The 18,093-nt window shown below is 42.3% G+C and overlaps 1 protein-coding gene across 25 annotated transcripts in view; it reads right to left on the bottom strand.

Annotated features, from left to right (window-relative positions):
* NEDD4L (NEDD4 like E3 ubiquitin protein ligase) overlaps nt 1–18,093 on the bottom strand; it is a 1,669,848-nt gene that overhangs the window by 141,621 nt on the left and 1,510,134 nt on the right. For all 25 annotated transcript variants that reach the window (XM_085630299.1, XM_085630340.1, XM_085630265.1 and 22 more), the window contains 2 exons: nt 10,511–10,584; nt 8,498–8,558 (listed from right to left, as the gene is read on the bottom strand). In XM_085630299.1, the coding sequence (XP_085486425.1) occupies nt 8,498–8,558; nt 10,511–10,584 (135 nt within the window). The remainder of the gene's footprint in view (nt 1–8,497; nt 8,559–10,510; nt 10,585–18,093) is intronic.

The raw sequence follows: 18,093 nt of genomic DNA, 5'->3' as shown, positions 1-18,093 counted from the left end.
TAATGCATTGAGGTGATCATTGCTGGAAATGTTGTATGAGGTGCCCACCAATGTAATAGTTGTTACAACAACAATAATATTGGTAGATCACAATGATTTTAATTGAACATAAGTAGCTCTTATTATACTAAATCTTAGAGACCCCTGATCTAGAGGGTCCTACTGATTATATGTTTATCCCAGACTGGCAGTATGGACTTTACAGGAATTTTAAAGTGATGAATTATCACAGTAGGTATCATTGGGCTACTGAGGCAGTCTGGTCTTTTCAAGAACCAGAGGCAGTTGCAATGGTTGTGCCTTTGGGGATAAGCTTCCCACAGGACTGTGTATGTGTAAACATTAAAAAGTGAGGGGTATGGACAGTGGACCCAGGTCATGGAAGTGTATAGTTTAAAATATCAGTACAGGCAGCTGCCTAAAGAGAATAAAATCATTTCATATTCTAGCAAGTGGAATGGAATTTTGGCGGTAATACATTTAGGAGACGAGAGAGAGTTCTAGCAGAAAGTAAATGAAACCTGCAATCATTATAAGGGAGTGCTTACCTGTATGATTGGTGAGGCTATCTGGGTTACATACTCAGAGAGTTTATATGGCCAATCGTACATGTTGACGAGTCCCCAGGTGGGCTCTTTTAAGGATATGAGGCCCAGATGAGTCTTTGGAAAAGAGATATGGTCAGTAACTGACCATATTAAGTTAACAAGAGTCGCTGGACCAGACAATATATCAGCAATCTTGATTAAGACAAACAGCGATTGGTGGGCTAGGGTCTTGTCATGTTTGTTTTGCTGAATAGTCATGACGGGACAGTATCCCCCACAGTGGAGCGGCTTCACAGTGAAACCAATACAAAAAAAAGGGAAGGGCTTGCATCTCTCACATTATAGATTGATTAGCCGCCTGTATATCTCCAAGAAGATGTTTTCAAAAGTGTTATTCTCACACTTAGATGAAAGGGCACGAGCGAATAAGATTATCCACGTTATTCAGGGAGGGTTCCAGGAGACTCACTCTACCATAGATCACTGCTTTGCTCTTAGGGCTATTATTCGCAAATCTTTGAAACTTAATCATAGGTTATGCTGCTGTTTTATTGATTTCCGTATGGCTTTCAATACAGTTGACAGGGGTCTGCTTTGGGAAAAACTCTGCTCCTGGAAGATACCATCTGAACTACTCAGTGTGATCCAGGCATTAAATACTGATAGCTGGGCACAGGTGGAACTTGACAAGACCGGGAGATTATTATAAAAGATTCTAACTGCGTCAAGGGCGTCTCTTGGCTCCGTTGCTTTTCAGTCTATTTTTGGCAGACTTACCTGCAGCCTTAAAATGATCAAAACCATTCCCTCCAAAAGTTGGGGAATGGCATATCTCATGACTGCTATATGCGGATGATTTGATTTTGTTAGAATATGCCCTGATTGCTTTGCAAAGCAAGATGGATTGCCTTGATGAATACAGTAAACACAATTCCTTGGAATGGGTTTTGAATAAACTAGTGATGGGAGTGGAGGACTTCTATAAGTACTTAGGGTTGACTTTTTATAGGAATTTAAAGTGGGATGCTCACCAGAGGTATGGGGGACTTGGCATTCATTCCTCTTATTAAAGTCTATGAAGGGAAATTGACACCGCCCCACCTCTCCCATCCTGGTGCAGTATGGGGCAGAGATGTTTGCACTTTATATCTCTACTGTAACTGGGATATGGTGAAGGGGGTGTCCTAAGAAGGTTATTGTCGCTTCCACCAGGAAACATGATACAGAGTAAAAGGAGGGAATTGAATTAGGTTCCTTGGCATCTGCAGGCAAATTCATGCATTTTGAGGTTTCTCAATACGATATCTTTATATAAAGAAGTGTTAAAGGTTTCTTGGTTATGCTGGGAAGAAATTCTGTGTAGCGAAAGAAGTGGGCAAGTGATATTTGCCTAAGGATAGAGGACGTAAAATAATTCATTCTTTATGTGGTACAATTTGAATTTGAACTCCCTTTCCAAACACACCAATTCTGAGGGAATCACCTATAAAGGTAGACTGTACATTGGATATGGCCTACTTGAGGGCGAAACCTTCCATAAGCTTCACATTTGGCTGGCAAGCTGTTTTTCCCTATTGGTCGTTACCTGACCTAAAGCCATGCAATGACATTTTAAAAGTGAGGCTGGCCTGTAATCCACTTTTTGTCAAGTGTTAATGGCATAATGATGTTTGAGACAAAAAAGGTTTCAGTATGTGTCTCCTGAATGCGAAATGTTCCTTGTATCATGTTCTCATGGACTGTATCTTTTATAAGTCTGCTCATATTACGTTTATAAGACCCCTATTTTTAAAATATCAAACATATTCGAGGTTGGATGCAATGGGGCTACTGTCTGAAACATGTTTTATGGATGTTGCAGTAGGAATTGCACGATTCATGATTTTTGTTAGGCAGCGTTTTAAAAATAGTCTAGAATAAGTAGGCGTTTTATTTGTTTACTTCTGGTTTTAGTATGTCTTACTATGTAACTGCTTTTACTGTTTTAGAATGTTTTATGGACATTTGTCCCAATAAACTTAGTTTGTGAACTGGAAAAAACGTCATTTGGGTTTCGAGCACTCTACAACACAAATGACACTCAGTTTAATAAGGTTTGATGATCAAAAGCCTAGTAACACCAACTGCCTCAAAGACAGTTCTCTATCCAGACATGGACGTTGTACAGTGTTCTAAAACTCAAGACCGAGATCCTTGTTACTGAGGGGATGAGACAGTCTGTAGGGAATCTCTTTGGCAAATAAGTAGGGGAGGGGGGTGGTGGACTTGTTTTCCCCAAATGCTCTTTAAGTGTAACTCCTACCTTCCTACTGGTGAAGGTTGTGCTGCTGTCTTTGGTAACACTGTGGCCCTTTTTTTTATCTTTTTGAGCATCTCATCAACATGGGGGCGAAAGAGATGTTCTCATAAAACAGGCGGCTAAGGCGATGCTGCTGCACTTTGGGTTTGAACTCAGAAATGCTAAGCCAGACAGGTCATACTGAGGAGGGTGCTGGTGAAAATACCCTTGGGGTCCATGACCGCAGCGGCAAGCGCAATACGAATGCTGGCATTCAAAATGTTCTTGTTTTTGGACACCATTTCCTCCTAACTCTTTGTGGACTCAGCTGGTAGGTGCTTCACAGGTTCCAGCATCTCCTTCCATTGAGACTGGTCGTACCTGTAGGAATGTCTGACAGAACTGGATCTGCAGCAGTGTGTGGCAGTCCCTATCTCTACTCACAGAGTCAACTTTTAGTTTCCTTATCAGGCGGGGGATGTGGCCTGTGGTTTAGGCAAAGGCTCACTTGTGAAAGGTATGGACCACCAAGGCCACGGGGGAGACCTGAACCTTGATGTAGAGAGGGTCGCTAGGTGAGAACTTGTATTTTTTCTCCATCGTAGGCGTTACCTTTCTCACCTTTACTGGCTCCTGGAAATTCTCTAGGACAGATTTTATCATGCCGTGAAAATTGGACTGTACATCCACACTTGGGAGCCCTTTTCCTCGTGAATGAGCCTTGGTGCGAGGACCAGCTTGCTTCCACACTGGTTCCTTTTAATATTATTCTTTGTGTTTGGAGCCGTTCGAGGAAACTCTTGAAGCTAGGCGATGGCTGCACTGCCATGACGTTGGATGGACCTGCATCATTACCTGCTCTGGTGCCAAATGCTTCTTCATTTGCTAAGATGTACAGTATCAGGGGATGTCCGATGGTACATTTTGCGGTGTGCTCAATGCCTCTCTCTGCACTACCATAGGGTCTTCTTGAAGTGGAAGGCAAGACAGAATTTGCAGGCGGCATGGTTGTCGAGAAAAAGGCACAAACTGCCAATGTTGTGGTGATGCAACTTCGAATGGCACCAGGACCTATGCTGGAAGTATGTCAGTTCCATCACCCCCTTCTGGCCTACATTTTATGGTGTAGAGGGAGGACACATGGTCCGTGAATGGGTGAGGAAAAAAGAGCCCCAGGTCCCTGGGCATTGATCAGTAGCTAGGCGTCCTCCAAAGGTGTCAGGTGAAGTAGCATGATGGAAATTAATTGAAATGCAGACTGTATTTCCTTTACGTCAGTGTTGTAACTGAACCTTCTGGGCCCTAAAATTGCTTAAGAAAAAGAAACTCTGTTCGGTCCACATCCGAATCCAATGGCAAAAAACAAATAAAATAAAAAACAATTTAAAATGCATTGTGCTCATGTGTATTGTCGACCAAAGGAGGAAGTAGGTACAGCCATACGTTGCAACATGGATGTCCAAGCCCAACACTAAATACAGGAGCATGTATGCAGAGCATATTTATTTACTGTCACACATGCTACGAACAGTTTGTTTCCATAATGCTGAGCAGGGAAATTGGTCCTCTAGATCCAGAATAAGAAGCTGGGATTAATAATGCAAAATCACTTGATTGGTTGTCATGAGATCTGTCATAATAGGGGAGTTAAAGCTAAATAGGAGTCACAGCACATTGGATTAACAGCCACTGCCTTAGTATCAGTGAATAGGATTATTAATAAAGTTGCCAGCAAACATGAAATGTTAAAGATGGTCATGGGCTCTGGAATTAAATGAGAATGCAGGTACATAATGCAAAGCATATCATTGAAATCCTTATCAAGAGAATATTACCAATGCTTGAAGTGTTGATCTGTACAGTTAGTCAATCGAATGCTCGCAGGGCTCCAGTAAATACACAAAAACGAAAAATGAAATTTCTGCGGACAGAAAACTAGCTCATCTTAAGGGGCACGGTTGTTTAATCTTGGGAGAAAACAACAATGTCCCAGAAAAGCTGGCATGTTTGTCCCATTGCTTGCAGGATGACTGTGTGCTATTCGTATTGGGGACCCGGGGCATAGCTTCAGACGGGCTATCCTAATTAAAACAGGCCATCTGATGCTATGTTACAAGGCAGAAGCTCTTCTGAGAGGTTTTATCTAATCCTGGAGCTGACAGTGTATGGTGGCTGTTTTCTTGTTCTTAATGAACCAACAAACGCGATGTGGGCATATGGGACAGATGTCCCATTCCCCTTCCAATAAATGTGGTCCTTTGTTTCTAGTTGCTTACAGAGTTCTCTGGCGAGACGTAAAAGGGGACTGCTTGGTGCAGCTACAAAGCGGTTACTGGGGCTTTGTGGAAATTTAGTTAACAGAAAGCACCAATGGAGCAGCAGACTAGAATGCTGCACAATGAAGACGGCGCTGAGCATAGCACTTCTGGCAACTGCAGGACCTAAAAAGCAGATCAGTATTCTCTAGAAGTAGAACCAACCTCCAGTCCCTTCACTTCATTTGTGCTGCTCAGACCAAGGTGGCAGCAGAACATTTTAAATCCATTTTATACCAAAAAAGGCAGCTGGGTAGAGCAGCAGTCTACCACCTCATCAATCACACACATGTGGACACTGTTGGAGCACAAACAACCATGACATTTTAGACCAAGTAGGCGATCCAAGTAGTAAACCAGTAAGCAGGTAGGAATATATTTTTTTAGATAGGCCCCGGATGATAGGAGGAAAATTGAGGTCTTTAAAGAGTCTGCGTGTTTTATGATTTCACCAAAGCAGTAGAGCAAAGATCCTGTCAAAGAAATATGAAACAAAAGTACAATCAAATGTAAAATGTTAACATTTGGGTGCAAAAGCATTAAGGGCACATGCAATGTAGAACACTGACATAGCATTATGTAGATGAATAACAAGGCGTAATGCGAGCTAACAAAGATTGGAATATTTCGTTGTTAGTCCTAATAAGGAATATAAAACGATAGTACAATGCATGCAAACGAAGACAAGTTATGGTAGGTTTATGTCTAACCAAAAATACCATGCATAGATCGGCATGTAGGATTTACTAAGGTGTGGGAAGAACCCTTACTTTACTATTTATTTAAATTAAGGTCTTCTTAATTACACAGTTCTAGCTCTACAAGTCATCAGTGTTGTACACTGGACTCTTGGCTAGTTCGAACACATGATAAAATATAAGCATTCATCAGCACACAAAGTGCAGAAAGTGGTTGCATAGAGGGAGCAAAGATCCTTATTTAAGCCAGAATTGTTGTAACATGGCCACATGAGAGGCAGATGTTGTGGAACTTGAGTTTGACTCGGGCAAAAACTGGATTAACAGCTGGGACTGGAGTTCCTTCTGGAGTTAAGGTGAGAAACAATATAACCGCCCTAAAGAGTCTAGGTGGTCATGTTCTTTTTTTGTGACCCTTTTGTATTTTTACATCTTGCCAGTTAGCTGTCCAGTCTCAAATGGTGGACTAAGGCAGAGTTAATAAAAGAAGAAGTGAGGAAAACCAACAGAAAGGGAGAAATACAAAGGCAGCTAGTGAGCAAACTAGACATAACACAATGGCTAGAGAAGAAAGGAGACATCAAGACAGATACACAGCGAGAGACAGAGGGTAGGAAAGAGAAAGCGTAAGAGTGAGAGCAAGATTTTGAGATAGGAAGCCAGACAAAAAGACATATCCAAAACAAGGAACAAAAAGCATTGGCAAAGCTAATAGGTCTCATCTATGGTAGAGTTATTGGCTTTGCCAATGTGTATTAGCCATGTTGTACACCAGCGTGGCTGCTGTTCAGCATGGCTAAAAGTTAATGGTTTAGGAGAGTGGTGTGGAGTAGAGTGGCATGGAGTAGAGTGCAATGTCGAAGAATGGAGTGTTGTAGAGTGTCATGTTATACAGTGAAGTTGCATGAGTAGAATGTTGTAAAGCAGAGTACAGTGTTGCAGAGCAAAGTAGAGTGGCATAGAGGAGAGTGCTATGGAGTGGAGTTAAAGGTCATAGAATAGAGTGTCAGAATGGAGTGTCAGAATGGTGTGGTGTAGTGTGTCAGAATGGAGTACAGTGGCATAGGGTGGAGTGTCAGAGTGGAGTGAGGTAGAGTGACGTACAGTGGAGTATGCATGTTGTGGTAGCACACTGCCATTTCAGAAAAAAATATTTCCAATTGAAATTACCATTACATTCGCACAGACATACAGCGTTACTGAGAAAACTAGACAGAGCACAAACAAGAATATGTGGAAATGAGAATCACCTGGTGTATTGATTTGTATTGATCGTATTAAAATATTGGTTTTCGCTACACTTCAGAATTACAAAAAAAAAGTGCTACATTTGTGCTTTCCTAATGTTGATATACTCAAATATTTACTGGCATTACATTTTGTTGTGGGCTAGAAAAAATAACATGTTACAGCCTTTCCTGTCACCCTCCAAGTACCCAAGCAGGATTGTCACATACATCCTTTCACTTTGCAGTCAGAGAAAGAAAAGTAAACACCAACCTTTCTCGCAAGAAAGTGCCTGACATTTCACCTCTGTATTTGAATGGACAGCAAATGTAACAAAATAAAAAGAATATTTAAAGGCCTGTTTGTTGCTCATTCACTTCTAAACCCCAGCATGGTTATTACAGGGGTGCTTCCACAAACCCCACTCCCCTACTTCCAGCGTATATGATATGGGCGTTAAATTGAGGAATAGGATTGGTTAAGTTATGCTATTAGTAAATAAAACTGACCACAATAAAAAGCCCATAGACCAAAAATTGTTGCCCGTAGGCATGAGAGATTGATTAACTGGTAGTGGCAGAGAGAAGTAGAATCAGTCAAGCAGAAAGACTGGAAACCTTTGCAAAGAAATACAGCACGTTTATTGCTTCCTAAACTAACCGAGAGGAAAGAAAAACGGAAAACAAATGTACTCTTGTGGAGTGCTTTATGAAAAAGAAAACAAGTTCCCAGAAAGCGAGCACTCGTGGAAGAATATAAGGAGCCAGTCCGATAGGTGTTAAACAGGTGATGCTCCAGAGGAGGGACAAAGACACGCTGGACAGCCAGAAACAAATTAAGTCAGCTAATAGAAAGTAAGAAAATGTGAGTTACAAAACATAAAGCCAATGGTAAGCAATGGGCGGAATACATTCCTAGGAAAGCTTTCAGCATTTTCCCAATATGTATTTGCAAGGTATACTACAACCTAAAAAGCAGTGCGCCTAGTATAACAGCCAATCAATCCAGTACATGAAAACCTACATATTTTTTAAAGTATTGTACTATTATAAGGCTAATATAGATCAATGATAACTAATATTTAAGAGTTCAGGTAGAATGGAGAGAGGGGACCAATGTTGTGCAGACAGCAAATGCAATTATTTGTTAGCTTAAGAAAGTTATTCTCCTTTCAGTATTATTAAAGACTGTGTTAAATAGAATTACATTTTCCCAGATGCAAGAATAATTGATGCAGTGTTAAGATCTATGGCAGAAGGTGTACAGACACAAGCAAAAGTAGTTAGCAATAGTAGCTAGAAGAGTACACTGATACAAAAACAATTCTTTAAAAAGCAGAAAGAACTGCTGGGCCACCTCAAAGGAAAACGTTGTTCAAACTCTGCTAAAGGATTCACGATATGAGAGAACACCATGCTTTTAAGGTCCTACCTCAAGGAAAGCATTCATCTGTTTCTGAACCCGGTTGACAAATCTCCACTGGATGACTAAGCTTTGGAAATAGAAAAAGGTGCATTAGAAAACAATCAGTATCCGACAGATTGGTTGCTATTTGTCCAGTTTAAGATTGTTAGGTGTGTCAAAAAATGCATTAATGTATATTAACTAAAATACAATTTTGCTGCATGCTTAAAGGGACATTATAGTAACAGAAAATGTACAAATAACTTCACAATTGACCTGATTATGGCGTTTTATTTTCTTGCGTTAGAGATCAAAGTCCTTTTTAAAGATCATTTCTGCTATAAACTAATGATTAACAGAGCGGCATTGTCTAGAATCTGAGCCGACAAAGTAATTGACACACTACAATGTGTTATTAATCGGACTTATTTCTCAACAGTGCAATTACTAATATGGTACGAGTGTGAAGAGACACTTGGTGAGGTTTATAATTTTGAGGAAAGTAAAACAAATCTAAATGTCCTCCAATACTTTGCATGTAAAAGCAAAGCTACGAAACTATTTGTTTTTGTACTTTGAAAGGAAAACAAATACACATAACCAAAATTAACTTTCTAGCCTGTTCAAAATTTGAAGTAAACACGTAGGGCTTTCAAGTTGTACAATAATGCATACATTAGGGATCATGGCTTGTCGGTATCAGTCCTTCTCTCCAAGTCCCTTCAAAATGTTTACTCTAGCAATTCTCCTACAGCATCATACAATGATGAGGAGAGACGTCCAAAATGTATCTTACAAACTGCAGTCAGTCAAACACAGGATTATCTGTATAGCTTCTGGTCCCAAAAATTACGTTTAGATCTTAGGGGGCCATGCACAACCAGCTTGGCTATGCACAATTAAACATAAGACTTCCAAGCCTGATGTTAAAGACATTCAGATTTCTCCACAAGGTTCTACGGTTGCTTGATCCAGTCCAACATTCACAAAAGGCTTTTGTATTCGTATGTGGACTCATTGTTCTTCATCCATGAAAGGCAACAGGCCAGATTTAGAAGTTGAACCTTAATGGTTACCATAGCAAACACGTGGAACCCATTTGCACTGAATATTTAGGTATGCCCAACCTAGCTGCTTCCTCTTCATATTTAATTATATTTTGAAATCTTTTAGATGAATTGGTCTTGGGAGGGATACAAAATGCTATAAAATGGTACAATACAAGTCAGGAGTATGTAAGCCACATGACTTAATGCCAGTTTTACTGTATGACTAGTTTATTTCTATATGACTTACAATGCACTTTAAAATATGTGATTGATTTTCTTGATTTATGCACCGGACAGCATCCGTTTTACATACTACTGCTTCATAGAGGTCATTTTGAAATGTCTACATAATAATCTAACAAACATGCATTCTATATAAACAAAATACCTAAAAGAGACACATGGCTTTTCAATTAACCAACCGACCATAGGCAGGGCTAGACACACACACACCACTCAGTGTCTGGATACCCTCGCGGGTGATAGCGTGCTTTACAATACTCAACTGCTCAATATTAAGATATGGACTGGTCCTAATCAACAGAGTGCTCTCTATGAAAAAACATAGTTAATTGGGTTCTATGAGAACTATGTGAGATGAGTGCCTATAGTGGAGTTAAAGGCAGTGACTCACAATACAAGTTTAAGGTAGGTTATGGCCTGAAGGGGGTTGCTCTTCAAAAGTCATAAATTATAATAATTCATTTATCCCCAAGATTCAATAACATGAAATTATACTTTTGCTACCAATACCAACCAATTTAGGGTTAAAATTGTATTGCTGGTCAGTAAGCCACATTATATGTGCTCTGCTCCTGTAATCTAAATGACTAACTTTATAGAGTACATTTACAATGAGTGGTTTAACTGATTAACCTAATATGCCAATAACATTCATACTTTCAGTAGACTCTATTGCATTTACACTTAGGTACACAAATTTTAAATTATGAAATGGAGGAATAGGAATAGTGTTAAAAAATATACTCACTCAATATATTCCCTCTTGTTTTCATTTGTGACCACTAAGTCAGACCCATTTGGCTTCAAATCAACTTGGTAGGTCTGTATTAAGAAAAATTAAGAGAGATAGAGTAACATATTAAGTGATGAAAGCTGTACGTTGAGAGCCACAAACATTCAGATTATAACAGAACACAGACATAGTCAAATATGTCTTTATTTTTCGCAGACATATTTGGAGATGTGATACCAACAAGGAAAAACCCCACTGCCCGAAAACTATAATTAAAGTGGTATTCGTCACTAATATGTTTACACACGTGCAAAAACCTGCCCCCCCACGGAACAGAACACAGGAGTGTCAAATCAATTACTTCAAATGTATTATATTAAATCACACAAAGCACGAATATATAATGATTAATAAATAATAACGAATACACAAATTGCCCAGGAGCAACAGACACACTACAACACACCCATTCAATCAGACCAATACGTGCTCATACATTCAAAAGCAAACAAATTCAACACTCTCTAAATAACATTCTAATAATGCCCTCCCCCCATGACAACAAAGTTGATATCACTAGGGAGCCACAAATATCCAGATGATAGAATGGTAGTGTCAACACTATCATTTCATCAATTGAAAACAGTAGTTGGTACAATTCATTTATACAAACATATTTTGATAAGTATTGATTGATTTGGGGGAAAACATGGCGACCGCAGGTTAGGCAGTACGCGCGTCGAGCAGATTTGGACCCTCCGAGCCTCCGTCAAGCCGTCAGGCCGTGAGTCGTGAGCAGCGCAAAAAAGTTACCGGAGCCCTCTCTATGAGGAATGTCTTCACGGGCTCGAGTTAGTTCTATGTGCCTCTCTGTCACTGTGTTTTTTCATTGCTAACTCTCAGAGCTTCTGAAGAGCCGCGAGTCGCACCTAATTACCGGAGCCGTTAGTTTTAATGGAGGTCTTTGCGGAGGTCTTTGCAGAGGTCTGTGCGGACTCGGGCTGAGATTTTCTAAACAAACGCACAGTCTTTTCGGCGTATTTTTGCCCTGTTTGGGTTTGCCTTCGTTTTGGTGCAGAATTCACATTTAGTGATCGGCGCCGATGTGTGGAAGTCCCAGTCTTAAGACCTCCACTTTCTCTTCCCTGCGCTGGGAGCAGGCAGCCGTGGAGCTCAGACGTGGCCGCAGGGCGGCGGCTCGCGGGCTCCTGAGGGGGGGCTGCCGGAGCCAACAACGCGAAGGCCATCCCAGTGAGTTGGAGGAGAATACAGCGGCCACGGCAGCAGTCACAGAGCAGGGAGTCGTGAGAGACTCCCCAGGTATACCTCGCCCCTCCAAGGACTACAAAGCGGTGAGTAGTAACAAGGAAGGACGGGGGGAGGGTGCAGTGGCGCCAGGGACCCACATACCCACTCAGAATCCCACTGGTACGACACCTTCAGAGAAAGGAGGCAAGATTAGAAGGAGGGGGAAAGGCCCCGTATTCATTGCGGATAAACATCGTAGTAGTCTTAAAGTCCCCCAACAATCTATGACAGTATCTTCAAAAGTACTGGAGGTTCCAGTGGATAAAAAAAGAGGTAGCGTGGCTATTCCGATTAAATCAAACACCAAAGCCTATTCAGTTGAGAGAGAAGGCAAAAGAAATATTCTTATCACCCCCTCACTGCTCTCATACTTCAGGGTACGGCCCCAAATTCTGGACATACAACTCGGCTCCGAGGTCATCAGTGATATAGCCGGAACTTTGGAAGGACCTATGAGTGACATTAGTAAGGCCGACACCCCCCATGAGGACACACTTGGGGTGGTCAAGTCGCCGGGGGTTAGACCCACTATGGTCGTCCCAGAGGAGACTTTGACGCCCCCGCTGGTCCCTGGGGGGACTGGATCACTCACGGCACACAATGGGGGAGTTGGAGAGTCCACTAACATAATCAACAGCGATCCCTCCGGAGAAGGGGGTGAGATCAGTGGTACTTTGGAGTCACTCCTGAGCACTATGAGGGAGGAGATTAGGTGCGGCTTTGCACAGTCTAAAAGCAACCAGAATGAGATCAGGGCGGTCTGCGAGGTCCTCGAAAAGAAGGTGGACGGCCTCCGCGAAAGAACAGACCATCTGGAAATTTCGGTAGGACGCTTGGAATCTACTCTGGAGTCTGCGGAGACCAAGATCCAATCCTTGTTAAAGGAAGGTGACGTGATGAAGGAGAAAGTGGAATCCCTGGAAAATTACTCCAGAAGAAATAACCTTCGCTTACTAAAAATACCAGAAGGAAAGGAGGGTAGCGATATCAAAGCATTCGTGGTGGCCCTATTAAAAAGCTCACTCAATCTTGAGGAATCGGGTGAAAGTCTCGAGGGGGAAGTTCAGAGGATCCATAGAGACCCTTTCCGCCTTAACCCCGGGAGAGTGAAACCAAGAAAGATCCTGGTCAACTTTATGACTTATTCCCTTAAGGAGAAAATCCTTAATCTAGCGTTAAAAGCTAAATCAGTGACGGCCACTGGCTTCTCTTTTGAGATTCGGTCAGATCTGTCTAAAACTACCCTGGATAGACAGTGGGAACTAGGCCAAAAAATGGACAAGTTCAGAACATTAGGGGCAACCGTTCAGATGAGATTTCCTGCATCCCTGAGGGTGATGTACAACAATAAAATGCATAATATACGATCCCCTCAGGAAGCAGAAGATTTAATAGCTTCCATCAGTCCGCAGCACCCCTGATTTAGGGCTATATACAAGAAGAAGAATCTGATAATTGCCCCAGTTTACAGGACCTGCATCACTAGAAGGAGGGATGAGTAGAGCATATTAAAACAAAAAATAATAAAATAAAATACAATACGCAAGGTAGGAGGGAAAAGGAGGAAAAAAAGAAAAAAAGGAAGGAAAACTGGGATAAAATAAATAAATAAATAAATAAAAGGTTTGGACTTATTTCACAAGGGACGATAAGCATGATAGCTAAGTTAAGATGGGTAGTATGGGGTGCGGTCCCCTCTCTTCATTATCGACTTTATTTCATCGCACCTCCTACTTTCCTACTTTCTTCCTACCACACTACAGCTCATGAGTTGGAGGAACGCTCCTCACTTAGTTTGTCGGGGGCTTAGGGATGGTCCTTTTTCAGACGCAACTGGCAAAACACCACGCCAGTATCAACATGGGAGGGTTTTCCGGGGGCGGGGGTAGGGGGGGGAGAAATTTTAAAAAGTCCTCATAAGTTTGTCTCAGCATCTTTTACAACATATACTTTAGTCTTTATAGGTTTGCAGATCGGGAGGCGAAGGAGGGATGGTTCTAGAGAACTGGGTTTAAAAGGTGGAAGGATAGGATGGACAGCAAAGGTTAATCCACTATGACTGGACTGCAGTTTATATCCTGGAATGTCAACGGCCTGCGGGTGAGAGCTAGAAGACATAGGATTTTACAATACTTAAAAGATTCTCCCGCGCAGATAATAGTCTTACAGGAGACCCACCTATTAAAACAGGAGGTTAAGGACATGTTGAAAAATTTAAAATGGGTGGATACGTTTATTTGTACGGACCACAATGCCAATATACGGGGGATACTTATAATATTCAAAAAGCAGATCTGTGCCCAAATTATGGATCAGAAAGAGGACCTTAGTGGTAGATGGCTTTTGGTAAGAGTGCAGCTGATAGGGCTAGTTTATACCCTCGTGGGGTATTACGGCCCGAACCATGATGACCCTTCATTTCTAGATAAAATTCAGAATCACCTGATTGCATGTCAAGATCCTATTGTTTGGGTGGGAGATTTTAACATCGTTTTAAATCCTAAGCTGGACAAATCTGTTAACTCAAGAGCAACAACTACACCTAAATCTAGGCAAACTCTTAGGTCTATTCTGTCTAACCTGGGGTTGGTGGATGAATGGAGGCAGAGAGAGGGTAACACTCCAGGGGTCTCTTTCCAAAATTACAAGTATAAACACAAGTCAAGAATTGATTATGCTTTCTTCAGCTATAACCTGAAGGATGACTTGTGAGACATAACATACATTCTCTCCCATTTCTCTGACCATTCTGCCATTGTTTTTACTCTGTTATACCATCAGCAGAGTAGGCAGAAATCCTGGTAATTTGATCGCACGATTCTGCTCGAAGAAGAGGAAATTTGCTTTTTTGTTGCTGAGGCATGTATGTTCTTAGACATCAATATAAATTCAGCCTCAATAGTCACTGTTTGGGAAGCATTGAAAGCTTTTCTTAGAGGCTGTATAACAAATAGAGCTTCATATAGGTGTAAAACCTATAGAGCAGCAGTTACCAATATAGAGCAGGATCTCAGGCAGATAGAATTGAAACCCGGATCACTTTCAATAGAGGAACAGGAGAAGCGGGTAGTGCTGAAGGTAAAGCTTGAAAACCTACTCCAAGGCAGGGTGGCCAAGAGATGGGAGGCATCTAAGCTATCACATTTCGAGTATGGAGAGGCGGCAGGGAAAATTTTGGCCTGGAAAATAAAAGCTGATCAGGCCAAGAAATACATCAAGGAGATGAAAGGGGCCGGGGAAGTCAGGGCCAGATCCAGCACCACAGAAATAGGGAGTGCCTTTCAGGAGTTTTTTCAAAATATATATAAGGAAGATATCGTTAATGACCACTTGGCCAGGGAGGCTTGGTTAGACCAGGCCCACCTCCCCACTTTTCCGCCAGCCCAGCGGGAACATATGGAGACCAAAATAACAGAGGCCGAAGTTAGTAACACCATCAAACTACTGAAGCGAGCTAAAGCCGCAGGCCCGGACGGCATCCCTGGGGAGGTGTATAGTGCCTTGGGTTCAGTTATAGTTCCATCTTTGACTGACCTCTTTAATGCTATATTCTTAGACGGCATGGCCCCGCCAGAATCATGGAATGAGGCCACGATCGTGCTGATCCCTAAACCTGGAAAGGACCCGGCCGACTGTGGGTCCTATAGACCAATCTCACTCCTAAACAACGATTATAAGATCTTTGCGGCTATTCTTGCGGGAAGGCTGGGGAGTGAGATTGCTTCAATTATCCATCAGGACCAGAAGGGTTTTATAAGAGGGCGACAGCTAGCAGATCTTACACACGACCTGGTCGGAGCAATAGATATTGCCACCTCATATGGTCTCCCTTTGGCCACCTTTACCCTGGATGCTACCAAAGCCTTTGACAGGGTCAATTGGCCCTACCTGGCCGCGGTGCTGAGGAGAATTAATTTAGGCGATAACTTCCGTCGTGCCATCTCGCTCCTTTACAATGACCCAAAGGCCAGACTTTTGGTCAATGTAGTTCACACTGAACAAATCAAAATCACGAGGGGTACCAGACAGGGTTGTCCGCTCTTCCCCCTGCTGTTTAATATGTATATAGAGCCCTTGGCTCAAAGATTGAGAGACGACAACAACATTCCCTCTTTCGAATTCGGAGGATGGGCTAGGCGGATAGGATTATATGCGGACGACATTATAGTCTATACATCGGACCCTGTGGAAGCTTTCCCCGCTATTATTAAGAGAGCTAAGGAATTCGGGCAGATTTCAGGATATGAAATCAATGAAGGGAAGACTGAGGTAATGACCTGGAACATCCAAAACCCAGACCTGGTCGTTACTCAATCTATGCGCTACCTGGGGATCAGGATTACTCAGGAGTTAGGTAAAATCGCTTATACCAACTTGGATCGGGTTTCACGAGAATGCCGGGCACTGCTAAAAGCTTGGGCCTTTCTTCCTTTGACTATTCTGGGGAAAGTCAGCTTAGTAAAAATGTCCATCCTCCCCAAATACACGTTCATTTTCAATACCATCCCTCTAATGTTTGATCAAAAACAAATTCATAAGTGTCAACAAGACATAAATTCTTTCATTTGGAACTATAAAGCCACCAGACTAGCCTGGAAAAAGTTGAGGAGGAGGAGGGAGAAGGGGGGGCTCACACTCCCAGACTTACAATACTATGCTTGGACTTTTCAGTTATCGTACTCCAGGATGTTGCTGAAGGCTCCATCAAGTGCATCGATTGGAAAAATGTTTAAGGCCATGTTGAACGGGGCGGATTTGCCACCTGATGGTTTTCTATTTAAATTTGGAGACCGGAAATTTTTCAAGAAGGTGAGGTTAAAGATCTTATTATCCCTGGTCATGATGTGGAAAGCGATCAGAGAAAGGGTGGGGTTGCCTTACTACTCTCGGTTTGCCCCAATTTGGGACTCGCCGGGGCTTCCCCTGTGTCTGAGGGATAGTCTCGCAACACCTATCAGAGAGGCAGGGATAGAAAGGTGGGGTCAGCTGTTGGTAGACGGGGCCTTGGTTGGATGGGAGGAGCTACATGAGAAAGTTGGCCCAACACTTTCCAGATTTAAATACATCCAGTTAGCCAGTTGGTCCCGGGATTTGATCAGGAAAAAGGCATACTCGGGGAAGAGTAGCCTCCTGGAAGAACAGTTGGTAGAGAGACAAGTGGGGGGGAAAGAGGTAGCTTTTTGGTACTGGGTCATTTTGGAAGAAGTGGATGGGGACTTCACTTTACCCGACACACAGTGGGGAGGTCCCACAGGGATGCAGTGCGAGGATATATGGATAAGATCTTTCACTCTCCTGTATAAACTGGTTAAGCCGGCCTGGTTAAGGCGGAACCACCTGTTTACCCTCCACCGAGCTTATCTTTCCCCTCAAAGACTATCTAAATACCAGCCTGGAAAAGCATGTAATAAGTGTAATCTTCCTGCTGCCTCCGATCTTCACATGTTCATGGAATGTCCATTTATCAGCACCTTTTGGGAGGAAGTTAAGATCACTTTGGACTCTATCCTTAAGAAGAATATTCCTATTACTCTGCCGTTAATCATTTTTGGGGTAGACGATAACACCTCTGGCCAGGCTTTTCTGGTGGCAATTCTGCTGGCTAGACGGCAGATTTGTAAATTCTGGGTAGACCAGAAGGCACCATCACACGCTGGCTGGCTAGAGTCCCTATATGACACATCAAAGATGGATATGGCCAGAGCTTGTCAGCAACGCAACCTCTCCTTTTGGAACTTGTTGGTCCAGTGGATTTAACTAGCTCCGTTGAGCTTCCGGGTTTTTTTTTTTTTTCCCCGGGTCCAATGATTATGCCATCATACTCCAGGCGCCTTGGCGGTCTCCTTCAAATGGCCTTCCAAGCTCAAGATGGAGCTTCAAGGGGTTGTGAGCCCTAGCACACTCTTCTCCCCTCTCCCCAACAACTTTATTCTCGAGAACGTCTCTCGCCAAGCTACACTCCACTGATGTCTTGGTATGGCTTGGAACAGTTCTTAGTTCCAGACGACATCTAAGGGGAGTGGCGTTTCTCTTGGAGATTGTGGGGCAGGCAAATGAGGACAAAAAAAACAAAAACAAAAAAAAAAAAAACAAAAAAAAAGTATTGATTGATTTGATTGTAAGAATTTGGTACCTGATAATCTCTAACTTAATTCAGTACATAAATAATAAAGGGATCCTTCTAAGGCTGGTGGCTAACTTTCGTTGGCTTTATTGTTGGATTTTAGATGCATGATTGACATCACTGACATTACTCCGTTAAAGTTCAAAAGACAAGTACTATCAAAGTT

This window comes from Triturus cristatus, chromosome 2_1 (genome assembly GCF_964204655.1).
Source record: "Triturus cristatus chromosome 2_1, aTriCri1.1, whole genome shotgun sequence".
Classification (NCBI taxonomy): Eukaryota; Metazoa; Chordata; class Amphibia; order Caudata; family Salamandridae; genus Triturus; species Triturus cristatus.
The sequence above is the reverse complement of the archived record's forward strand: the minus strand, read 5'-3'. Positions and strand labels throughout refer to the sequence as shown.